The sequence below is a fragment of the Procambarus clarkii genome, chromosome 22, assembly GCF_040958095.1.
Source record: "Procambarus clarkii isolate CNS0578487 chromosome 22, FALCON_Pclarkii_2.0, whole genome shotgun sequence".
In the NCBI taxonomy this organism is placed as follows: domain Eukaryota; kingdom Metazoa; phylum Arthropoda; class Malacostraca; order Decapoda; family Cambaridae; genus Procambarus; species Procambarus clarkii.
The window spans coordinates 46,273,309-46,296,444 of NC_091171.1; the positions used below are offsets into that span (position 1 = coordinate 46,273,309).

Here is a 23,136-nt window from a genome sequence, read left to right on the forward strand (position 1 = left end):
ACTGATGTGACTTGTAATCTGGAGCACTCTCAGAAAGATAGCTACAGGGAGCCCCCAAAGCGGTTCCCCCAAGAAAGAGCTGTAAGTATTGTGCTACTAAGGTCCATACATAAGCCATCACATTTGACACAGAAAGAAGTCAACATAAACAAGAGGCAAGCCATGACAACCAGTAAGGCCCTAAATCTTATCCCAAATGCACACTAATATGAAAGCATTATCCTAAGAACTTGAGCACAAACTCACCTCCATGTGTCTGTCACATACGACAGGATGCCCATTGACATAAAGCCAAGATTTGCTATAGACATCATGCGTCACGGGTATGCCTCTTTTATCCTCGTTACCTTTACCTGCAACAAATTTACAATTGACTCAGAGCAAAAAAAAAAAAAATTAAATACTTGTATGTACTTGGCAGCTTGAGGAGCCTGTTGTGATATAGATGAGCCAAGATACATTATCTTATAGGCACAGCAGAATCAAGATTGGCTGTTGGCAGGCATTAAGAAATGAGGCTAGAAAAGGTAGATAATACAGAATAGTTATATAGGAAGCTAAGAGAGAGAGGAAAAGAAAACAGGAGCATTGAAGGAGGGTCAGAAAATTAGGTTTTGGAAGATATGGGAAAAGACTTGGTGTTGGAAAAGACAGAGGGAGATGAGACACTGGAATATGAAATGCTCCAAGATATAAGGGAAGATGATGTACTCACCTAGTTGTGCTTGCGGGGGTTGAGCTCGGCTCTTTTGGTCCTGCCTCTCAACCGAGGAAGATGTGGTGAGGAAGATATGCTGAATGAGGCAGAGAGGAATGGCATACTAAAAGAGGCAGTGAATGATGCCTGATGAAGTAGTGGATAAGATGTTGTGAGAGGCAAGAGATGTAATGAGCTGCTGAAAGAGACAGGGAAAGATTGAGGTTCTATATGAGACAGGGGTCTTGGGATATTCTAAAGGACCTGAAAGAAGTTGGGGAAGATGAAGTTCTGAGAGAAATGTATAACAGGGAACTTGACATGGTAGTTGCAGGGCACCCTAAAGTAAAGAGCAAAAAGATAGGAATACAACAAAGAAAAAAAAAGAAAAAAAGAAAAAAAAAAAAAAAAGTAGTTCCAGGGAGATAGAATCATAGGAGAAAGAGCGTAGTATCAAGGTCAAGGTTAATCAATAAGTCAGGCTGGGTGAACTGGGAGCGGAGGCGTAGTGGCAGCAGCAGCAGCAGCAGCTAGGCCATCGCTGCCATTATTGCCACACAAAGATCAGTGTACTGCCCACATCAATAACAATCATACTACAAAAATTGTAAACAAATACTAATACACATAGAGGAAAGCATATGAACAGACACAATAATAACACACTGACAATATTCACTGCTAGGTCTACTCTCTGTTGTTATCAATTTGTAAGAACTACTGCAGTATATAGTAAAGATACAGTACACAGATTATGAAAGATGGGATCAATAAAACACAGGAGAAGGACATAGGATTTGCTCGATCCAACCTTAAAGGAGACTTTTGTGGGGCGGATCAATATATGCACACCTGTACCCAGTAACCTCACCAATCCCAAGCTAGGTCACGACTGAGTGGGTACATCGATAAATGTAGACATGTTCTTAGTAACCTTACAAGTGCCAGACCAGACAAAGCTTGAGTGGAGTAGGTTAATACGTGTAGCTCTGTACCCAGTAACCCCCACTAGCACCATGTCCAGCCAGGAGACTTTTGTGAAGAGGAGCATGAATATAGATATAAGGTTACCCAGATCATGTAAATTTTGTAAATGGTGGATCATTACTGTAATTTTAAACCTTGGGAAATAGTTTCCTATTGCTGGTACTGTAACAGTAAACTTGCTAGGCCTACAGAGGTCAATTTACACCAATGGGTGACCTTCCCCATGAAGAAGCCCACAACAGTTGCCTAACTCTCAGGTACAGTGTGCCAATTTATTGCAATGTAACCAGTCATATTCAGTGTAAGGACAATTCCTAAACACCTCATTCTGCTCGAGAATCGAATTCAGGACTATTTGGTTTTATGATGGCTACATTTGTGTGAACCTGATCAATAAATCTAGGTTTGTAAATGATGCCATCCAGGCAGGCGGCCATGACAAAATAGTGTCTAAAGTGAATCAATATTTGCAAAAATGTACCAAATCATCCCAATAGTTAGCCAAATTCTGAAACAGGGTTGTGAACAGTTGAACACTAGAAACAAACCAACAAAGTTACCTTCGCAGCCCATAGTCAAATGGTTCAGCAGAGATTAAGTCAATAAATCTCAGTTTGTATAAAAATAACCCCCATTTGGTACTCTTATATGAGTTGTGTGCTATTGATTAATAAATGTTAACCTGCTCACTGGACCCATCATTGACAGCAAGTCAAACTGTCTTCTCTTGTTTACTTTCTAATTCATTTATTCCACTGACTGAGGAAACAAAGCCGAGAACCTGAAATGGCCTATAACCCTTCTATTATAAACATGTTTTACTGACCTACTGGGTCTCTTCATTAGCACAAGTTCACTCAATGAACTAAATGATTTTGGAATAATTTTGTATTGCATTACGTTACTGCACTTCACTTTAAATAAACAAAAGTTAAACGAAATGTAGATTTGAGTTAAAAAATATAGCTAAACAAATTACACTGATTATAACCAGAACAATTCATAGCAGACTTTAAGAACACCGAATCTTAATGGCAACAGTCATCAAAATCACTAAGCAGTCAATATTATATATGGAGAATCCAACTATAATCATCCTAATCTTAACCCCTCACATCTCAGATTAAGCAGGCAAATAAAGTGATGGAACTGGAGCAATAGTGTGTCTTACCATGCCATGTTACTTCAACTGTGTGTTGGCCTTTGTCCCCAAACACCACCCACGTATGGTCTTCCGAGAGTGCCAAGTGAACATCGCAGTAGCCAAGTGCTTGACAAGCTGCTACAACCGCTAACGTTGTACCCGAGCTGTCAAGTTTGGCACCTGCAAGCATAAACAACATGTAAATAATAAAAAAGATAGAATGCTATCTGAAATCCAAGCTAGTACAGTAAAATTTGTGGCATTTAACACTAAGATAAAGATAAATAGAATGGCAACAACATCTGCAACCCTTAAACCTGTTAAAAGGGGACCATGCACTTTTTGTCCTGGGCTGACCGAAAAGGTTGTCAATCTGTCTTAGCAAATCTGTAAATATATGGATGACGTAACAAATTGAGCACCGAATGTAATGAAATGCCCTTTCTGGTGTGCCCTTCAGCAGCTCTCAGTGGTGGTATAGCCAAGCCTTATAAAGTGTACCAGGCCTCCGAGACCCACATTGACCTACCAGGAGCTAGCACCAAAATCTGGCTCTTACTATGAGGTGACCGGAGCCTGGGAAACACAGATCTACCCAAAATCAAAGAAAACCCACCAGAAGAGTTAGATGTCTAAAATAGGCTACTGCTTGAATAACGAAATAAAGTTTAATCTAACCTAACCGTTTAGTAAGGTTCAGTCCCAATCTGTTTGAACATTGTCAATGAATGCACATTATACTGAACATCTTTCGTTGTTAGTTTCCTTAAATTTGTGCATTATGTTCCTCACTTAACATATGATTCATTGCATGTGGCATGCAAAAACAATCTAATCACTCATAAAAATATACTTCTGGCAATGCCTAAATAAAAAACACAAAGATGGAAGGCTGCCAATTAGTTACATGTAGGATAGAATACCAAATGTCTTCATATAACCTTTCAAAGGCAGTTTCAATGACCCTCACATTGTGGCACAAGTACAATTAAACATTTATAACAATATTACAAAAGATAAAACACAAATCAAATTAAATAAGGCCATTATGATTAAAGTAACAATGTAGTAGCTTCTTACCATAAAAAGGTTTTAACTATTATGTAATGTCAAAATGAAAGAAAAGTATTTTGACCTAAAATATTTTGCAAATGATCAAATATTTCACATATACAACCTCTTGAGGCCTACCATACATTACCTATATTAAAGGGTAATGATTGTAGCTACTCCCACTTTATCTAATCAATAATACAGATGAGCATGTAGTTATTTTTTAAACAAATTCAAATGCAGTACCAGATAGGCTGTAGGTGAAGGCACTATCGATAAAACCTTTGGCCAATTGGCTGGAATAAATGCCACCTTTGTAAAAAAAAAATTATAACGAGGGTAGAGACACGTAGGATAAACAAGAGTTCAAGTCCAATTTAAGCTGAGAAAGATATCTCCATTACACAAACTTTCAAACTCTACTTTTACACAGCAGTTCCTTAACCATTTTGTCACCATTCGGTAACACAGGCCAAGTACCTAAAAGGTTTCAGCTAATTAGTCCTTGAAACGTGAACAAAACAAGATGATATTGGTCTTAAATAATATAAATCATTCATAAAACAAGAATGCAGTGTATAGGCCTAGAGTGCTGCCTAATATATTTGGCTAGACCATAGTAAAGTTACATCAACACATTTAAGTACATATAGGGACACCACTTTATAGGGTTTTCGAGCTGAAATTTCATATATAAGGTCCTTACCATGTTTAATTTCAATATCCACTTGGGGTGACTTTTCTTCTGTAGCTTCAATTAAAACAGCCCCTCAAATCTGAGCATGACAAAAAAAATTTACGTTAGGCTTAACAACATACTGTATACAGAATTGTATACCATACACACATTATTGTTTTACACGACCTCACAATCCCAATGACAAACATCATTACAGTATCACAACTTCAGGTTCCCCAAACATTTGGAAACCCCATAAAGACAGTCAGTGTCTGAGAGTACGGTATACCGGTATTGTAGCTACTTCACAAATCAAAGACTTGGTATTGTTCGGGTTGTGTACCAGATGTGCATTCTCGATTTTCCACATTATCCTCAAGCTGCATGCAATATTAGCCTATCAATTTTGATAAATTCAGAGCATTAATTTATTATTATTGGAAGGTCTAATAAAGTTAGAAATGTTCATCAAAGAAAATCATTCAAAATCTCACATTTCAAAAAACCAGCGTTGAATGTAATGAAACGCCATTTTCTGGGTGAGTCCCGGAGGCTTCCCAGAGCTATCCAGGCTGAATGGATATGTATAACTTTCTGGCATCAGTCAATGTGCTTGGAGTTCTTGACTACCGGGGACCACGAGCCAGAACCTGGCCCCCTCAGAGAGGCACGAGGAGCAATGGCCTATTGAGCCCCCTCCCCCCCCCTTTGTGGTTGGGAGCATTCTATGTTTGCCATCGACCAGGACAGGCACCCAGAAAGGTGGGACAGGCTGTCCACCAAGACATTGGACACCCACCCGAATGTGAACCACCAGGAGAGCCAAACCCCGAGAACTCAGCAGTCGAGTCACCCAAAGCGACCAGCCCCAAAGAGCCAAGGACCGCATGGAATCCCCACGGTTTAGGCAATGAACCACCGGGGAACAGTCCGAATGGAGCCTGATCGTCGATCCGCAAGTGACCCGAACCCTCCGGAACGACATCCACACTGCACCGAACTCCCGCACCATGCTGTGAGCCAGACGGAGGGACAGATTCCACCGCTCCTGGCCGGCCTGGTGAGCACTGGTCACAAAGCCCCAGCAAAGAGACGACGAGTCCGTGAACACATCTAGCGAGGGCTCAGGTAGGCACCAAGACACCTACATACCGCAGCAGGCGACGTAAGGCCCCAGGGGTCGAACCCAGTAATCGCAAGAAAGGCGGAAGGGACGTCCCTGAAGGAACCAGAACAGCCAACAAACTCTTGAGGAACCGCCGCGTGACCTGGGAACCCCTCAGGAACAGACGCAGGTGGGAACGCAGGCGAAGCAGAGCCGCCGGAGGAAGAGATAAGGAAGCGGTAGGAATGTCCCACCGAAGACCCAGCCAAGACCGAACCTGAGAGGGAACCAGATGGGACTTCCTCCAGCTCATCAAGAATCCGAACCTGCGAGCTGGGAAAGAACCAAATACCTGGCAAGCAGACACACGGACTGGCCCAAACCAGCCAGTCGTCGAGGTAGGCCAGAACCTAAACACCCAACAGATGCAGCCGGGCCACCACGACCCGAGTAAGCCAAGTGAACACGTAAGATGCCAGATTCAAGCTGAACAGAAGGCAATAGAACCGAGACAAAAATTCCGGAGCCAGAGGCACAAGACTTTCCCAGAATCGCATCAGCCAAGAACTGTAGGTTGGGTCGCCAGCGCGAGGGGTCTGGGGCTCCCCCTTCCTCCTCCCAGGGAGGGAGGGGGGGGGGAGATTGCGTAGACAGCAGCACGGCAACATGATGACGTCATGCTCGTTTGCTAATTTTCGTTTGGGGAGTTTGGTCCACTTGTTCGGCTTTCGGTAGCAATAGTTTCACCAGAATAAGGGTTTGTTTTTGGGGCACCTACCTTTCTGGGTACCTGTCCCGGTCGATGGCAGACATAGAATGCTCCCAACCACAAGAGAGTTTCTATAGGCCATTGCTCCTCGTGCCTCTTTGAGGGGGCCGGGTTCTGGCTCGTGGTCCCCGGTAGGCAAGAACTCCAAGCACATTGATGCCAGAAAGTCATACATATCCATTCAGCCTGGATAGCTCCGGGGAGCCAACGTGGCAAAAAAGTGCATAAGTTCCAGTATACCATATGCTTGCACTATATTGTAGTACTGAATATTTATAATGTAAACACAGCTCTGAAAATACTCAGAGCTGTGTTATATATATACTCAGTATATATAATGCCCGAAATGCATTTCATATTTCGGGCAATGCCCTTGCCTGAAACGCTGTGCGTATTAGTGGCTTTAGGTATTGTATGTACTAGTTCTATCTATAAATCCAACATTATGTTTGTACCTCATCTTCCATGTATGTACTTTTACCTGAATAAACATTTTAAATTTTTGAATTTTGAATTTGAACAATCACCGAGATAAAATTAACAAAAACTTTTGCTTGTCGTTAGCTGTTATTTATTTGCAAGAACAAATTTAGTAAATAAATGCCTTTTGCTCAACTCTCCCATACTGGTGTCATCAGTGAACAAGCAGCAGCAAGCACAACTACAAACACATCAGTGACCTCATTACTAACACCAGGAATTGCCATTTCTTGCTGACATTGAGTAACACTTGACAAATCTTAGCCGAGTTGCATCTCATCCAACAGAGTACTGTATTGAATCATAGCACTGTATTTACCATATCTAAATTATAATATGCCAAGTAGACTAAACCACATACCACAAGATGAGGAGACGACGACGTTTCAGTCCATCCTGGACTATTATCAATTCAATTGTCAATTGAGTTGATAAGGGGGTCCAGGACGGACTGAAACATCGTCGTCTCCTCATCTTCTGGTGTGTGGTTTAGTCTTCATATCTTCAGCCACATTATTGTGACTCATAGTCTGCACATGCCAAGTAACCCCACTGTAAGGTTTTTGTGCCACTCATAATGTCAACTTGTTCAATCAGATGAAGGATATAACCCTTTCTTTAGTTAAGTGAACCTCATCAAGCCAGTTAAGGACTTCCTGGCCCTGCCATATACCTATGACAAACTGACATCCCTTAATAAAACAAACTAAACAAATACAGTACTGTAATAGTTATAACAGTAATGGTGAATTTTTTTTAATTTATTACAATATTATTCTATCTTCTTAGAGTACCTGTATCTACAGTATTTAAAAAACAGCAATTTTTTGCTGTTTTTTTTTTAAACACCCCTAAAGAGGGGTTTAGCAATGAAACCCCTCTTTCTAGCCGGGCCTCAGTGGCTCCCTGAAGCTATCTCGCTGAGGCAGCTCCACACAGACGTCACATTAACCTTTGCAATCTTGAATGCTCTACTGGGGACCTAAGCCAGAAACTGTCGCCCTCCACAGAGGCACTGGGAGCAGGGGATAGTTACAAACACCCCTCACCAAGGAAATATCCGAAAGTAAGCAAAACAATACAGACAACTGCAAGATATACAGAGTGAAAGAGGTGATGCAGCAAACGACTCACTCTGTAGCTGTGGAACCCTCCTAGTTATGGCTGGCCACCAACAGGTGGAGACACCACTGGGAACTTTCAACTTCCACATCATCAGGCCCTCGGTCCAGAGCTGAAAGACCATGAACCAACACACCAGTAAGGGCGTGAAAGGAGGGAGTCACTGAGGCTCAACCAGAAAGAAGTTTCATTACATTCAATGCTGGTTTTCTGGAAGGGCCAAACAGTGGCTCCCTGAAGATAATAACTAAGCAGAGGGAAAACAAGGAATAAACCAGGGAGGTGGAGAGAAAAGTAAAATTTCAAAATCGAGAGTTCAGGACGGGGAACCTGACTCGGCAACACAAGCCTGACAGGGACACCAGGGACAGTAACCAGATAACATGCAGCCAGTTACCTGTTAGGCCTTCAAAACTCCTGAACCCTAACATTAGCCCATTATATATTAGAGAACACTGCAGGCAAAGCCAAAAAGCTGTGAACATGATGGGCCCAAGGGTACACCGCAGACTGGCTAAACAGTGACACTGCAAACAACTGGGGACAAACAGGCTCTGTAACATGGAACAATGAAACAGGGTCAACAAACGTGTCAACCGAAGCAGAACAGGTGGTACACAGGTAGCAACCAACAGCCATAATCAGTCCACGGGGACTAAAGCAGTCCCCGTGGCGTAATGGCGAGACGCTCGCCTGGCGTTTTGTGAGCACTCTGTCCTGGGTTCGTATCCTGGCCGGGGAAGATTTACTGGGAGCAAATCCTTATCTGTAGCCTCTGTTTAACCCAACAGTAAAATGGGTACCTGGTTGTTAAACGATTTGGCAGGTCATATTCTGGGGAACATAGGATTAAGGACTTGCTCGAAATACTACGCGTGCTAGTGGCTGTACAAGAATGTAAGAACTCTTGTATAAAGTATATATAAATAAAAATATATAAATAATTATACACAACAAATAATGCACCCTGGCTGGTCAAACCAAGCATCAACAACCAAAGGATCCCTTCAGAAGCTAACCATCTCATTTTTCACCAGAAAAGAGAAGGCTGTAAATGGTAAATGGCTATAAACATATTCTAACTGCCCACCAAAGCCAGAAGAATAAACCCCACCAGAGCTGAAAGAACAAAACCCACGCTTCTGGAGGAAAGTATGAAGCTCCACCACCCGACAACCAGAAGCTAGGGCCAAGAAAACAAGAGCTTTGAATAACTTGTCACAGACTGAAGGAGCAACCAAGAACTGATGGGCGGAGAGAATTACCACCACCCTTTTAAGAGACCAAAATGGCTCAGAAGCAGCATGAGCCAGCCAGAGATGAAATAAAACACGAGGCAACTTATGAGACAGTGCCAAACACCAACATGTGAGGTACTGCCAAAATCGAACAATATTGTATTGGGAGTTTTGCGAGTATTGGGCATAAGATGCCGATTGACAACAACGAAGCGAAAAAAGGAAAAACCAGAACATACACAGGCAACATGACAGAAAGAGATAAGGAAACAAAAGGAGCTCCAAGAATCTTTATACTGTCATTGCAATGGAAGAAACAGGTGGGAAACTTGCAACTCTGCCACCCACACACCATAAAGAGGGTGATAGACATGCGTCAAAAAAAGTCTAGACACCTGGATCAGTGGAGAACATCAAACCAGCTATATACGTCACTGGACCAATCTGCTGAAAGAGGCAGAGCCACCAAGGAAGAACAAAGTCTACACAACAAGTAAGACTAGAAACACACGCTTGTGAAGCAAGTTCCAAATTTAGGAATGATATGAAAGTAAATATCCCCCCAAAGGGGATATTTATCACCACACTTATCTTGGTATCACCAGATACCACTCTTATCTCAGAAAAATTGGGACTCACTAAAGCTGGCAACTCAAGGGGATCCACACTTGAAGGAAAACAGCAACAGCACTGAGGGTCTTAAGATGTGGAAGCCTAGTGCTCCAGGTGGTGCTGCCACCTATTGGTGGCCAGCCATAACTAGGGAATATTCGATTTAGCAACTGAGGGAATTATTTGCAGAGTTGTTTGCTGCTTCAATACTTTTTCTCTCTGAACCTTGCAGTTGTCTGTATTGTTTCACTTACTTTCTGGATATTTCCTTGGCTTGTGTGTTCATAACAATCCCCTGCTTCCTGTGCCTCTGTGTGGGGAGGTGGAGGGGGCCAGATTCTAGCTCTGGTCCCCAGTTAGTCGTTCAGGACTCCTAAGGTTGATGTAACTCATCTGTATGGAGCTAACTTGGTGAGCTAAGTTCAGGGAACCACCATTCAGCCCCCTTCAGAAAAGCATGCTTGGTTGTCCAAGTTCAGAGGCCAGACACTTGGGACTAGCTTCATTAAACTTTGCAGAGTGACTGGTGGGGACCAAAAGACTGTCATAGGTAGATCAAGGGTCAGTCCCATTACCCCCATTTAAGTGGTGTCTGCTTCCATGGCAATTCCCATAGTCTAAATTTTTTTTTTTTTTTTTTTTTTTTTTTAGTTTTTCAGTTATTCATAATATTTTAGATACTGACAAGCAAAATACATGTTGTGATGGCAGATTTACTTTCTGGGGGCTCCTAACTCTAGTGGGCTCCTAACTCTATTACTGCAACTTTTTGGGGTTGAACTGAGCACCACCAAGTACTATTACAGTAGCCCATCCAATAACAATAGCAACTATTTAGTTAAAGATGCAAAAGTGGACTGATGGACCAAAAAGAGTTCTCATTTTGTATTATTGAAATGTAACTAAAGAATCTAACAACCAGTTCAAGCAATTATAGGCCTCATACGCTACTCTACACCTAATATGTATGTGTGTGCTATACTAGGCCTAGGAATGTTTAAGATTGATTTTAAGTTTTCCGTGCCCTCTACAATACAAATACTGTTATACCAAATGTGAACAGTTTTGGCTGCAACAGTCTTTTTTGTATGCTCAACCAAATATATAGATGCTATAGGTACGTACCATCACTTTAGGAGGATGGGTTGTATTACAGATACCTGTACTGATATGCAAAATTCAGGTTCTGGTGGCAGATTTGCATTCTGGGGCTCTCAACAAACACTAATTAATTGAAAAGTATCATTGTTACAGCAGTGTTGATTTTAATCCTGTAATCAATGCAGTATTTTTGCTGGAGAGCGTTCATTGGATTTTCAACAGTTTGAGAGTCCTTGGGGGAATATGATATATATGATAAAATAAATATTTCCCACTGGAGACCCAAGTTAAAATAAAATCAACAATAAATCAGTGCAAAATCATAAAAAATTATCTGGTAACAACCCAAAAATTTATTGTATCTGGTCATCAATTTTCTAATACTGTACCAGTGAAGTACAGATAACCAGTAAAACGTTATGCAAACACACTGTATATTACGCAGACACATTACATGTTATGCACACATCAAACATTATGCAGCAACATCCCATGTTATGCAGACATATCCCATGCTATGCAGACATATCCCATGCTATGCAGACACATCCCATGCTATGTAGATACATCCCATGCTATACAGACACATCCCATGCTATGCAGACACATCCCATGTTATGCACACACACATCCCATGTTATGCAGACACATCCCATGCTATGCAGACACATCCCATGCTATGCAGACACATCCCATGTTATGCAGTCACATCCCATGTTATGCAGACACATCCCATACTCTGCACACATTGTGTAGTACAGTATTTTGTTATTTACTGTAAAGTTACCTTTGGCAACTGTGCTCAGACAACAGTTAGAACTCCATCCAGTTTTGAATGGTTACTGCTAACATTTACAGAAAATGCCAATATCATCCATAAAAGATTTAATAGCACTTAAAAAGAAAATCTAATAATACAGTGGCGTCTCGATTAACAAATTTAATCCATTCCGGCACAGAGCTCATCATGTGAAACGCTCGTCTTGCGAAACAACAACCCTGTCATCGGAGGCGTCCGAGAACCAGTGGGAACGCTAAGAAGCACCATGTGCTTTGCTCGTTAATCTAGCGAAAGCTCGTTAATCGAGACATTTTCTGCGAGTGGCTCGCTCGTTACTCGAAATGCTCGTAACTGGAGTCGCTCGTCACTCGAGGTTCCACTGTATTTCAAACTTATAAATTTATATTTTAAAATGTAACATGCTGTGCTATTGGAAAAAATATGCAATTATCAGGAGAATATCAAGGGATTATATGGTGAAATTTTAATGTGTTGTTCAGGTTACCAAACGATGAGAATAGAAAATTATACAGTATACACTTTAAGCATATACTGTATCTTAAAGGTAATTTATACAGTACTGTATGCTGTATTTTAAGAACTTATTAATTATACTGTAGTATTTCTAATATATTACAGTATTTACAATATGCAATAATTAATCGAGTTTTAAAGACGAACAAAAAAGTAGGTAGAAACTATAGGCCACAGAGTGGAGCGAATACAGAGAAATAATTGTAAATCATTATTTAAAATCTTTATTTTGGATAATTATGTAATTATTTGAGATTATCAAATACCTGTACATACTTCAGTTTTTTTGGCATTATCCACATTGTTATACTACTGGTAATGTATATTTCTTAAAATAATCGAGTCCAACGGAGGTAACCAGGCATAAACAAATAAATGCCATTCATATACTGACAAATAATTTAATAGAAGTTATTCATACAATACTCTATACAAAAGTTATAACTTAAAACAAAAATTTTTGTTTTCTCATCAAGGTTAAAATATAGTATAAGTTACATAGACCAACTCCCCCAACACAGCCATCTTTTCCTCTGGTATAAGCTGTGATAGATAATGTTAATGCACATTCCTAGAGTAACCATCCTAATAAAATTATTAATAAAAATACTTTTGTCATCAATAATCATTTTTTAAACGGGAAATGTTTTGAAGAAATACAGATATTTTTGATTACACTTAAACCTACAATGTCACATTTACTGATAATGTCGAGCAAATACAAAAGTTTAATGCATTCATAGTGGCACCGTTCCACATGAAATTTCTGCTCAGATATTCTAAATAATAAAGTGGTGTCCCAAAACTTCCATTTTTAACATACTAACTTTACCAAACAACATCGACCAGTAACAGGAATCATAAAACAGAGAGGAGAGAGCTGAAAGCAGCCCCCCAAGCACCCAGAGAGGTAGTACTGTAGAGATACAGGCTCGGTACAGACCTGTCATGTAGCTGTAGATAGACTGCAGGTGAGCCCTGTCCTTGTAGTAACTGCTGGAGAGCGTACACCACACCACGTCTGATATACGCTTCACCAGCTCCCTGGTGGCGTATCTCGGGGTGCCAAAGGCCGTCACGTCCACGTGAGCCTTGATGATGGCCAGGAACCTGTGGTGGAGGGCCTCCACCGTCTCGTACTCCACCACGGGCAGTATTCTGTGGTTGTCAGCGAACCTGCAGTGGTCGTCGTCGCCGCCCAGGGGAGGCTCGCTCACGCCCCGGGAGCACGTCAGGGTGTTCTCAATATGGCCCACGATTATGGATAATATAGCCAAGTTCGGCTCTCTGTTCTTCTGCAGGTGGAGCCTGAAGAGGTTGACGACGGCCTCAATGTCACTGAGAGGGAAGAGTGCCCTCTCCTCGCCAGATAACTTGGCCATTTTGTTTACAGATACACTATCTACGTCACAAACATCAACATGTTCCAATACTGCGTTGCTGCTGCTGCTGCTGCCTCGCCCTGCTGCTGGGGCCTCTCACTGCCTCTCCTGCAGGCCTGGCCCTCTCACTCCTGCTGGGGGGCCAAACAAACCACCTGCACACTCAAAATGGCACGTGTCACTCACTGGACATTAGAAAGTGGCCGCCGCCGCCGCCGCCGCAAGCAACGCCATACTATATATTCGCATGTTTTCACATCTATTTTGCGGGAAAGCCAAAACTATGGCGATTATTACTAAGTTCGTTAAGTTGGTTATATCCCCGGTGTAACGAGGGACACACACACACGGCCGCCTCCACTGCCTCAACGGTCAGAGTTCATGCACCCACTCTTATGCTGCTTGCGTATATGTATACATATATACGCACTAGTATACATCAGTCACTCGACACGCCGAATGTATCTCCATGGATAACGTGGGGGGGGGTTGATGTCCCCGGGTGAGCGAGGCGGGAGGAGGAGGTTCAAACACAACTGGGCGTGAGAGGGGGAGGCTGGTGGTGACCCAAGCACTACTGCAGGCAGCAGCCACCTTCCTCCATTGATTGCCGTGACAGTTGTGTGTGACACTCTGCCTCCTGCAGCAGCAGGTGTGTCACGCCACCCATGCCTGACACTCCTACGAGCCACCGGGCTGCTGGGGGGCGCTGCCGGAGCCTCCACATGCGCGGGCCAGAGGTAAAACCAGGGGCGGGAGGTGCCACGTGTGGAAGGTAGAGGGAGAGGAACGGGATATAATATGGGGGAGGGAGAGTGGCGCCACTCTTGCCGCCGCCGCCTCCTCCTCCCTGGCCTGCCACGTGCGGCAATACCACCTCTCTCTTCACTATTGCCCCCGCGCCCCTCACACGCCCCCTCACGCCCTCTCATACACCCTCACACACCGCGGCCTAGGCACTCATCCTCACCCTCCACGACACATTGACCAGCGGCCAAGCCGTGAGGGGGAAATAAGAGACATTAAATGAGTATATGGCGGGTGTTGGTAATGGTGGGGTTAGTGCGTCATCAGGTGAGGCAGCAACTGCCACACGCGGCCGCTGGCCCACATGTCACCATATATGCGTCATATATGTCACCATACACACGACATACATGTCACCATACACACGACATACATGTCACCATACACACGTCATACATGTTACCATACAAATGTCATACACCACGTCACCATACATACGTCATACACATGTCACAGGCGTCAAAAACATATACCACATGTCACCATACACACATCATACACCACATGTCAACATACACACATTCATCACATGTCACTATACACACGTACACCACATGTTACCATAAGCCATAAACACCACACGTCACCATACACACATACACCACGTTACCATAAACACATCATACACATTTCACCATACACACACCACATGTCACCATATACACATACACCACATGTCACTATACATCATACACCACATGTCATCATACACAAATACACCACGTCACCATACACAAATACACCACGTCACCATACACATATACACTACATGTCACCATACACACATCATTAACTACATTTCACCATACACACATCATACACATTTCACTATACATACATCATACACTACATTTAACCATACACACATCATACACTACATACATTTCACCATACACATCATACAGTACATTTCACCATACACACATCATACACTACATTTCACCATACACACATACACTACATTTCACCATACACATCATACAGTACATTTCACCATACACACATACACTACATTTCACCATACACACATCATACAGTACATTTCACCATACACACATCATACAGTACATTTCACCATAAACACATGACCACATATCACCATATACACATCATACACTACATGTCACGACTCGCACATACACTATACATGCCACCATACACATCACCATATCCCACACGGTCACCATACACACACATACACCACATGTCACCATAAGCTATACACACGATCACCATACATACACCACACGTCACCATACGCCACACGGTCACCATACAAACATTATGCACCACACGTAACCATGCGCCATACACACCACAGATGCCACCACACATCACCATACACCACACGTAAACATACGCCATACACACCACAGATGTCACCATACACCACACATCACCATACACCACACGTGTATGGTGATGTGTGTATGGTGATGAACCATACGCCACACGTCACCATAAACCTCACGTCACCATATACATCATACGTCACAATACACCACTCATGTCACCATACACCACCACCATTTTCAAATTCACCATACCAATACCCGTTAGTATGCTCCTGCTAGCTACATGTATCCACCCATCTCCCGCCCGCTCCTTATGGTAGGTGGGCTCTGGGACACAGTTTGTATGTATTGTGTGTGTGGGAACGACCGTTATGGTAATAAAAGTACTTTAATTAATACTAAAACATGTGTGTTGTTGTAATGGCAGGCAGGTGTTTGAACTGACTGGATGGTTCGATATGGCAGGACGCTGTGGCCATGTTATTAATACGGGATTTATTGTGACCAACCATATATTACGACACGCTAAACACCCACGAATCGATTATGGCAGCTGTTAGCGTTCAATATCCTATAACCTCTTATATACACACAGACACATTATATATATATATATATATATATATATATATATATATATATATATATATATATATATATATATATATATATATATATATATATATATATATATATATATATAAGTTGCATATTGTCCTGGGGACCATTCAGGCTTGTTCGCATATATATATATATATATATATATATATATATATATATATATATATATATATATATATATATATATATATATATACACATTCTCAAGAGTTCAAGAGTTACAAGAGGGTTTATAGCATTTTAAATAAAATCGGCTTGTATATACATGCCACCATTATAATTTTGGGTAGAGATTGTATAGTGTATGATAAGCACGGCCGGCCTGTATACGTTAATGACACTGGTTATAAGACCTCCCACCTCCCCTCCATATTATAGATCATAGTTATTACTGCGTTAATACAGTTATACATTTACTATGTCCAGTGTATGGTGAAGGCAGCACTGGCAGCCTAGCGGACGTTGTGCTTGCTGGCCGCTGCCCTCACCAGGTAGTCTGACGTACGCTGTGCTTGCTTGCCGCTGCCCTCACCAGGTTGTCTGACGTACGATGTGCTTGCTGCCGCTGCCCTCACCAGGTAGTCTGACGTACGATGTGCTTGCTGCCGCTGCCCTCACCAGGTAGTCTGACGTACGATGTGCTTGCTGCCGCTGCCCTCACCAGGTAGTCTGACGTACACTGTGCTTGCTACCCGCTGCCATCGCCAGATAGTCTGACGCACGCTGTGCTTCCTGCCCGTTGCCCTCACTAGATAGTCTGACGTTCACTGTGCTTGCTACCCGCTGCCATCACCAGATAGTCTGACGCACGCTGTGCTTGCTGCCCGCTGCGCTCACCAGGTACTCTGACGTACGCTGTGCTTGCTGCCGCTGCCCTCACCAGCCTACCCTGGTAGGCGTTCTGCATTCTCTCACCTTCTATCTTGATGTTCTCACTGAGTAACTGATTATCATTCACTTGTCCACCACCAGCTGTAGCGATGGACACACCAGGCCAACGCCTGTGTGAGGGACACACACACCAGGCCAACACCTGTGTGAGGGACACACACCAGCCCAACAGCTGTGTGAGGGACACACCAGGCCAACAGCTGTGTGAGGGACACACAGGCCAACAGCTGTGTGAGGGACACACACCAGGCCAACAGCTGTGTGAGGGACACACACCAGGCCAACAGATGTGTGAGGGACACACACCAGGCCAACAGCTGTGTGAGGGACACACACCAGGCCAACAGATGTGTGAGAGACACACACCAGGCCAACAGCTGTGTGAGGGACACACACCAGGCCAACAGCTGTGTGAGGGACACACCAGGCCAACAGCTGTGTGAGGGACACACACCAGGCCAACAGCTGTGTGAGGGACACACACCAGGCCAACAGCTGTGTGAGGGACACACCAGGCCAACAGATGTGTGAGGGACACACCAGACCAACAGATGTGTGAGGGACACACACCAGGCCAACAGCTGTGTGAGGGACACACACCAGGCCAACAGCTGTGTGAGGGACACACCAGGCCAACAGCTGTGTGAGGGACACACACCAGGCCAACAGCTGTGTGAGGGACACACACCAGGCCAACAGCTGTGTGAGGGACACACACCAGGCCAACAGCTGTGTGAGGGACACACACCAGGCCAACAGATGTGTGAGGGACACACACCAGGCCAACAGATGTGTGAGGGACACACACACCAGACCAACAGATGTGCAATATCAATCACTTTAAAAACAGTAGAGATTGGATCAATATTGGCGAGACCTCGAGTGACGCAGTGCTTGTGGTCCACCAGGACGGTGTTGTGGTCCACCAGGACGGTGCTTGTGGTCCACCAGGACGGTGTTGTGGTCCACCAGGACGGTGCTTCTGGTCCACCAGGACGGTGCTTGTGGTCCACCAGGACGGTGTTGTGGTCCACCAGGACGGTGCTTCTGGTCCACCAGGACGGTGCTTCTGGTCCACCAGGACGGTGCTTCTGGTCCACCTGGCTTGCAAGGTCAGGTTGCAAGACCCAAGTTCTGCCAGACAAGACGTTGAAGGTCACCTTGTGTGGCGAGGCGCATCTTAACAGACACAGCTAGGCCGTCTGGGCCGCCCCACACCTGTCGTTGGAAGATAGATGGGTGTCCAGTTATTAGTGTGATGGAGAGTGCAACCATCCTCCCGAGACGGGGAAGCGAATTATATTTTTCTCAGATGTTCCCTAGACCGAGCGCAAAGGACGCTTGGGCACTGATAAGTGACTCTTTGCCCCTTTTTTTCACGTGCAATAATTACAGTCATAGTCGTAAATCAATTGGCGGATTGGGTTATAAGGGGAATTTTCTATATTTTATTTGGCAATAAATGCACATTTCAAATTAACCTAAGATGATTTGGCTTTAATTTAACGATAGCCAAATTACTAACATAGCAGATAGTAAATTCCTTGGTGTTCTCCTCGATAACAAGCTGAATTTCCAGGGCCATATATTAGATATAGCAAAAAATTTCTAAAACAGTTGCAATTATTTTTAAATTCAGATATTATGTACCTCGCCCTGCCCTGGTGACGCTCTATTACTCTCTCCTCTATCCTTATCTCACCTATGGTATCTGTGCCTAGGGGTCTATTACCCAAAATTATCTACGACCCCTAATTACTCAACAGTTAGATCAATAACTCAAGCACCAGACAGCACTTGGCCCCCTTAAATCATTGAATTTTATGAATGTTAGATATTAAGTCACTGCACTTCCTCTCAAGTGTGCTGTATATATATATATATATATATATATATATATATATATATATATATATATATATATATATATATAAATGTAATACAAACATACATACATACATACATACATACATACATACATACATACATACATACATACATACATACATACATACATACATACATATACCTCTGTATATATCAAATACCTTTTGTTATACAAAGGCAATGAACTCGTTAATGCTACCAATCAAATTTCTAAGGACGCATAGCTTGCAGTAGAGCTCTTGCAGAGCTGTCAAGGCAGCGGTGTTCTAGGTCAACATGTTGACACAGCCAACTGTTCACCTGAAGGTCAGCTGTTGTGGTGGACCAGTATGGTGACCACGGAGCCCCGCCCAGACGCTGTGGGGGGAGAGTAGCTGTGAGGCCGGAGGAGACGGCGATGGCCTTCCCACAGCGAGGCCGAGGCCCTTGTCTCACACAGAATAATGATGATTGTTCTTGTACAACCCACAAGGTCTGTGGCGGCCGGGGGAGGGGGGGGGTGGAGGTGGTCTGGGTCTTGGTCAGTGACGGCGGGGAGGGTCTGGGACACTGGGGAAGGGTCTGGGGCACTGCGGGAGGGTCTGGGACACTGGGGGAGGGTTTGAGACACTGGGGGAGGGTCTGGGACACTGGGGGGAGGGTTTGGGACACTGGGGGAGGGTCTGGGACACTGGGGGAGGGGTCTGGGACACTGGGGGAAGGTCTGGGACACTGGGGGAGGGGTCTGGGACACTGGGGGAGGGGTCTGGGACACTGGGGGAGGGTCTGGGACACTAGAGGAGGGTCTGGGACACTGAAGGAGGGTCTGGGACACTGAAGGAGGGTCTGGGACACTGGGGGAGGGTCTGGGACACTGGGGGAGTGTCTGGGACACTGGGGGAGTTCTGGAACAGTGGGGAAGGGTCTGGGACACTGGAGGAGAGTCTGGGACACTGGGGGAGTGTCTGGGACACTGGGGGAGTGTCTGGGACAGTGGGGAAGGGTCTGGGACACTGGAGGAGGGTCTGGGACATTGGGGAAGGGTTTGGGACACTGGGGGAGGGTCTGGGACACTGGAGGAGGGTCTGGGACACTGGGGGAGGGTCTGGGACAGTGGGGGAAGGGTCTGGGACACTGGGGGAGGGTCTGGGACACTTGGGGAGGGTCTGGGACACTGGGGGAGGGTCTGGGACACTGGGGGAGGGTCTGGGATACTGGGGGGAGGGTCTGGGACACTGGGGGAGGGTCTGGGACACTGGGGAAGGATCTGGGACACTGGGGAATGGTCTGGGACACTGGGGGAGGGTCTGGGACACTGGGGGAGGGTCTGGGACACTGGGGTAGGGTCTGGGACACTGGGGGAGTGTCTGGGACACTGGGGGAGTGTCTGGGACACTGGAGGAGGGTCTGGGACACTGGGGCAGGGTCTGGGACACTGGGGGAGGGTCTGGTACACTGGGGGAGGGTCTGGGACACTGGGAAAGGGTTTGGGACAGTGGGGGAGTGTCCCACCTCATTTTATGGGGCCACGTGAGCAACACAAATGGGAACAAGCTTGAATGGTCCCCAAGCAGTTAGTTAGTTTAGTTCATTTATTATGCACCCCATACCCATCTTGTGGGCGGTAGTGGAAAGGGTTACAGAGGCACATAATGGGCTCAGGGACCGAACCCCACAATGCATTTAGCTAAGCAAGTTACAATCTTGATGAGCTAGTTACAAAATTCAGTATAAGTCGTCACATCATCAATGGGTTCGAGATCGACCACAAGTACAGTTTCTAAATTAAGCAACTGACATATGTGGAGAGCCTAGTGTCACAATTGATATGTTTGTCCTGCACACCGCCCCCCATCCAGTGGGCAGCGGTGGATAGGTTACAATCACTTAGTTACTACCTACAGTTAGTAAACTGGGATTATTTGGCTAAAATTTCTGGTAGCAGATAATTTTGAATGAAATATTGACACATCGCTGGAACATTGGTTATAGAATTGTCTCTGAATTCACGTATCTTTTCGCACTCCATCACATAGTGACGGAGGGTGTGCGAATAATTTTGTTGACACAGTTTACATTTGGTCAGGTCTACATCAGCAGATAATGAGAATTCCCAGAGATACTTGTAACCGAGTCTAAGCCGAGCAGTAGTAGCATCTAGAAGTCTGCTGATTTTATTGAATGGACCATAGATGTGTATATATGACTGAAAACTCCTCACCCTAGAAGTGACTCGAACCCAGACCACCAGCTTGTATTCAACTAGGTGTGTATTCACCTAGTTGTATTCACCTTGTGCTTGCGGGGGTCGAGCTCTGCTCTTTCGAGCAGCCCGTAACAGCTGTCTACCTCTCATGTACTTATTTACTGCTAGGTAACATGGGCATCAGGGTGAAAGAAACTCTGCCCATTTGTCTCTGCCTAGTCCGGGAATCGAACCCGGGCCACAGGGTTCCACAGGGTCGTTACGAGTCCCACGCGCTGTCCACCCAGCTACCTAACCCCATTGTGAGAGTGTGTACTCACCTATTTGTGCTTGCGGGGGTTGAACTCTGGCTCTTTGGTCCCGCCTCTCAACCGTCAATCAACAGGTGTACAGGTTTCTGAGCCTATTGGACTCTATCATATCTACACTTGAAACTGTGTATGGAGTCAGCCTCCACCATGTGTGTGTGTGTGTGTGTGTACTCACCTAATTGTGCTTGCGGGGGTTGAGCTTTGGCTCTTTGGTCCCGCCTCTCAACAGTCAATCAACTGGTGTACAGATTCCTGAGCCTACTGGGCTCTATCATATCTACATTTGAAACTGTGTATGGAGTCAGCCTCCACCACATCACTTCCTAGTGCATTCCATTTACTAACTACTCTGACACTGAAAAAGTTCTTTCTAATGTCTCTGTGGCTCATTTGGGTACTCAGCTTCCACCTGTGTCCCCTTGTTCGCGTCCCTCCAGTGTTGAATATTTCATCCTTGTTTACCCGGTCGATTCCCCTGAGGATTTTGTAGGTTGTGATCATGTCCCCCCTTACTCTTCTGTCTTCCAGTGTCGTAAGGTGCATTTCCCGCAGCCTTTCCTCATAACTCATGCCTCTTTGTTCTGGGACTAGTCTAGTAGCATACCTTTGGACTTTTTCCAGCTTCGTCTTGTGCTTGACAAGGTACGGGCTCCATGCTGGGGCCGCATACTCCAGGATTGGTCTTACATATGTGGTGTACAAGATTCTGAATGATTCCTTACACAGGTTCCTGAACGCCGTTCTGATGTTATCCAGCCTCGCATATGCCGCAGACGTTATTCTCTTTATGTGGGTTTCAGGAGAGGTGTGTGTGTGTGTGTATACGGGATATGTGGAAGCTGGTCAGAATTTCATTTCACCTTTGTATACGCACATTAACGACACTATGTATAAAGATATCTCGAACACTGTTTATGTAGGACAGAAGTTAATCTGTATTTATGTATGTAGGTTAGATTAGCATTTTAAAAGCACTACAATCACCGTCTGTGATTGATTGTTCAATAAAACACTGAAGTATATGTTTAACAGATATCCTGTCCATAGAGGACAGAAGAAAAAATATATATATTCTGGTTAGCATTGTAAATGTGTGGCCACGTCTGTGGTAAAAAAATACTAATAAAACAAAACAAGGAAAAGAAGGTAGATATTCAACTGTATAATACAACTCTGGTGCGCCCTCCCTCACTTGGAGTATTGCATTCAAGCATAGAGACCTCATCTTCAGAAAGACATCAGTACCTTGCTGGACGCCTTTAAGTATGATGAGTATGGCGGCGAGGCCATCAGAGATGTCAATATGGTGACATATCTGGTTATACCAAGTCTCCCTTGTTATCTTAGCCTATGGGCCGGCAGACGCCCCACCACAGGCGGGAGTGGACCAAGAGACAGTTCTCTGCGGACACGTAAAGTGAAAGCCCCTTTAGGAGAGAGAGAGAGAGGGGAGAG

At 44.4% G+C, this 23,136-nt stretch overlaps 1 protein-coding gene across 4 annotated transcripts in view; it reads right to left on the minus strand.

The window, feature by feature from the left end:
• Mnn1 (menin 1) overlaps positions 1-14,664 on the minus strand; it is a 53,573-nt gene extending 38,909 nt beyond the window's left edge. For all 4 annotated transcript variants that reach the window (XR_011229353.1, XR_011229352.1, XM_045743810.2 and 1 more), the window contains exons 1-3: positions 13,246-14,664; positions 2,856-3,008; positions 247-353 (exon numbers count right to left, since the gene is read on the minus strand). Coding sequence is in view for 2 of the 4 variants with exons in the window: in XM_045743810.2 (XP_045599766.1) it covers positions 247-353; positions 2,856-3,008; positions 13,246-13,684 (699 nt within the window). In the remaining 2 variants the exon portion in view is untranslated. The remainder of the gene's footprint in view (positions 1-246; positions 354-2,855; positions 3,009-13,245) is intronic.
• Positions 14,665-23,136: the final 8,472 nt, after the last annotated feature.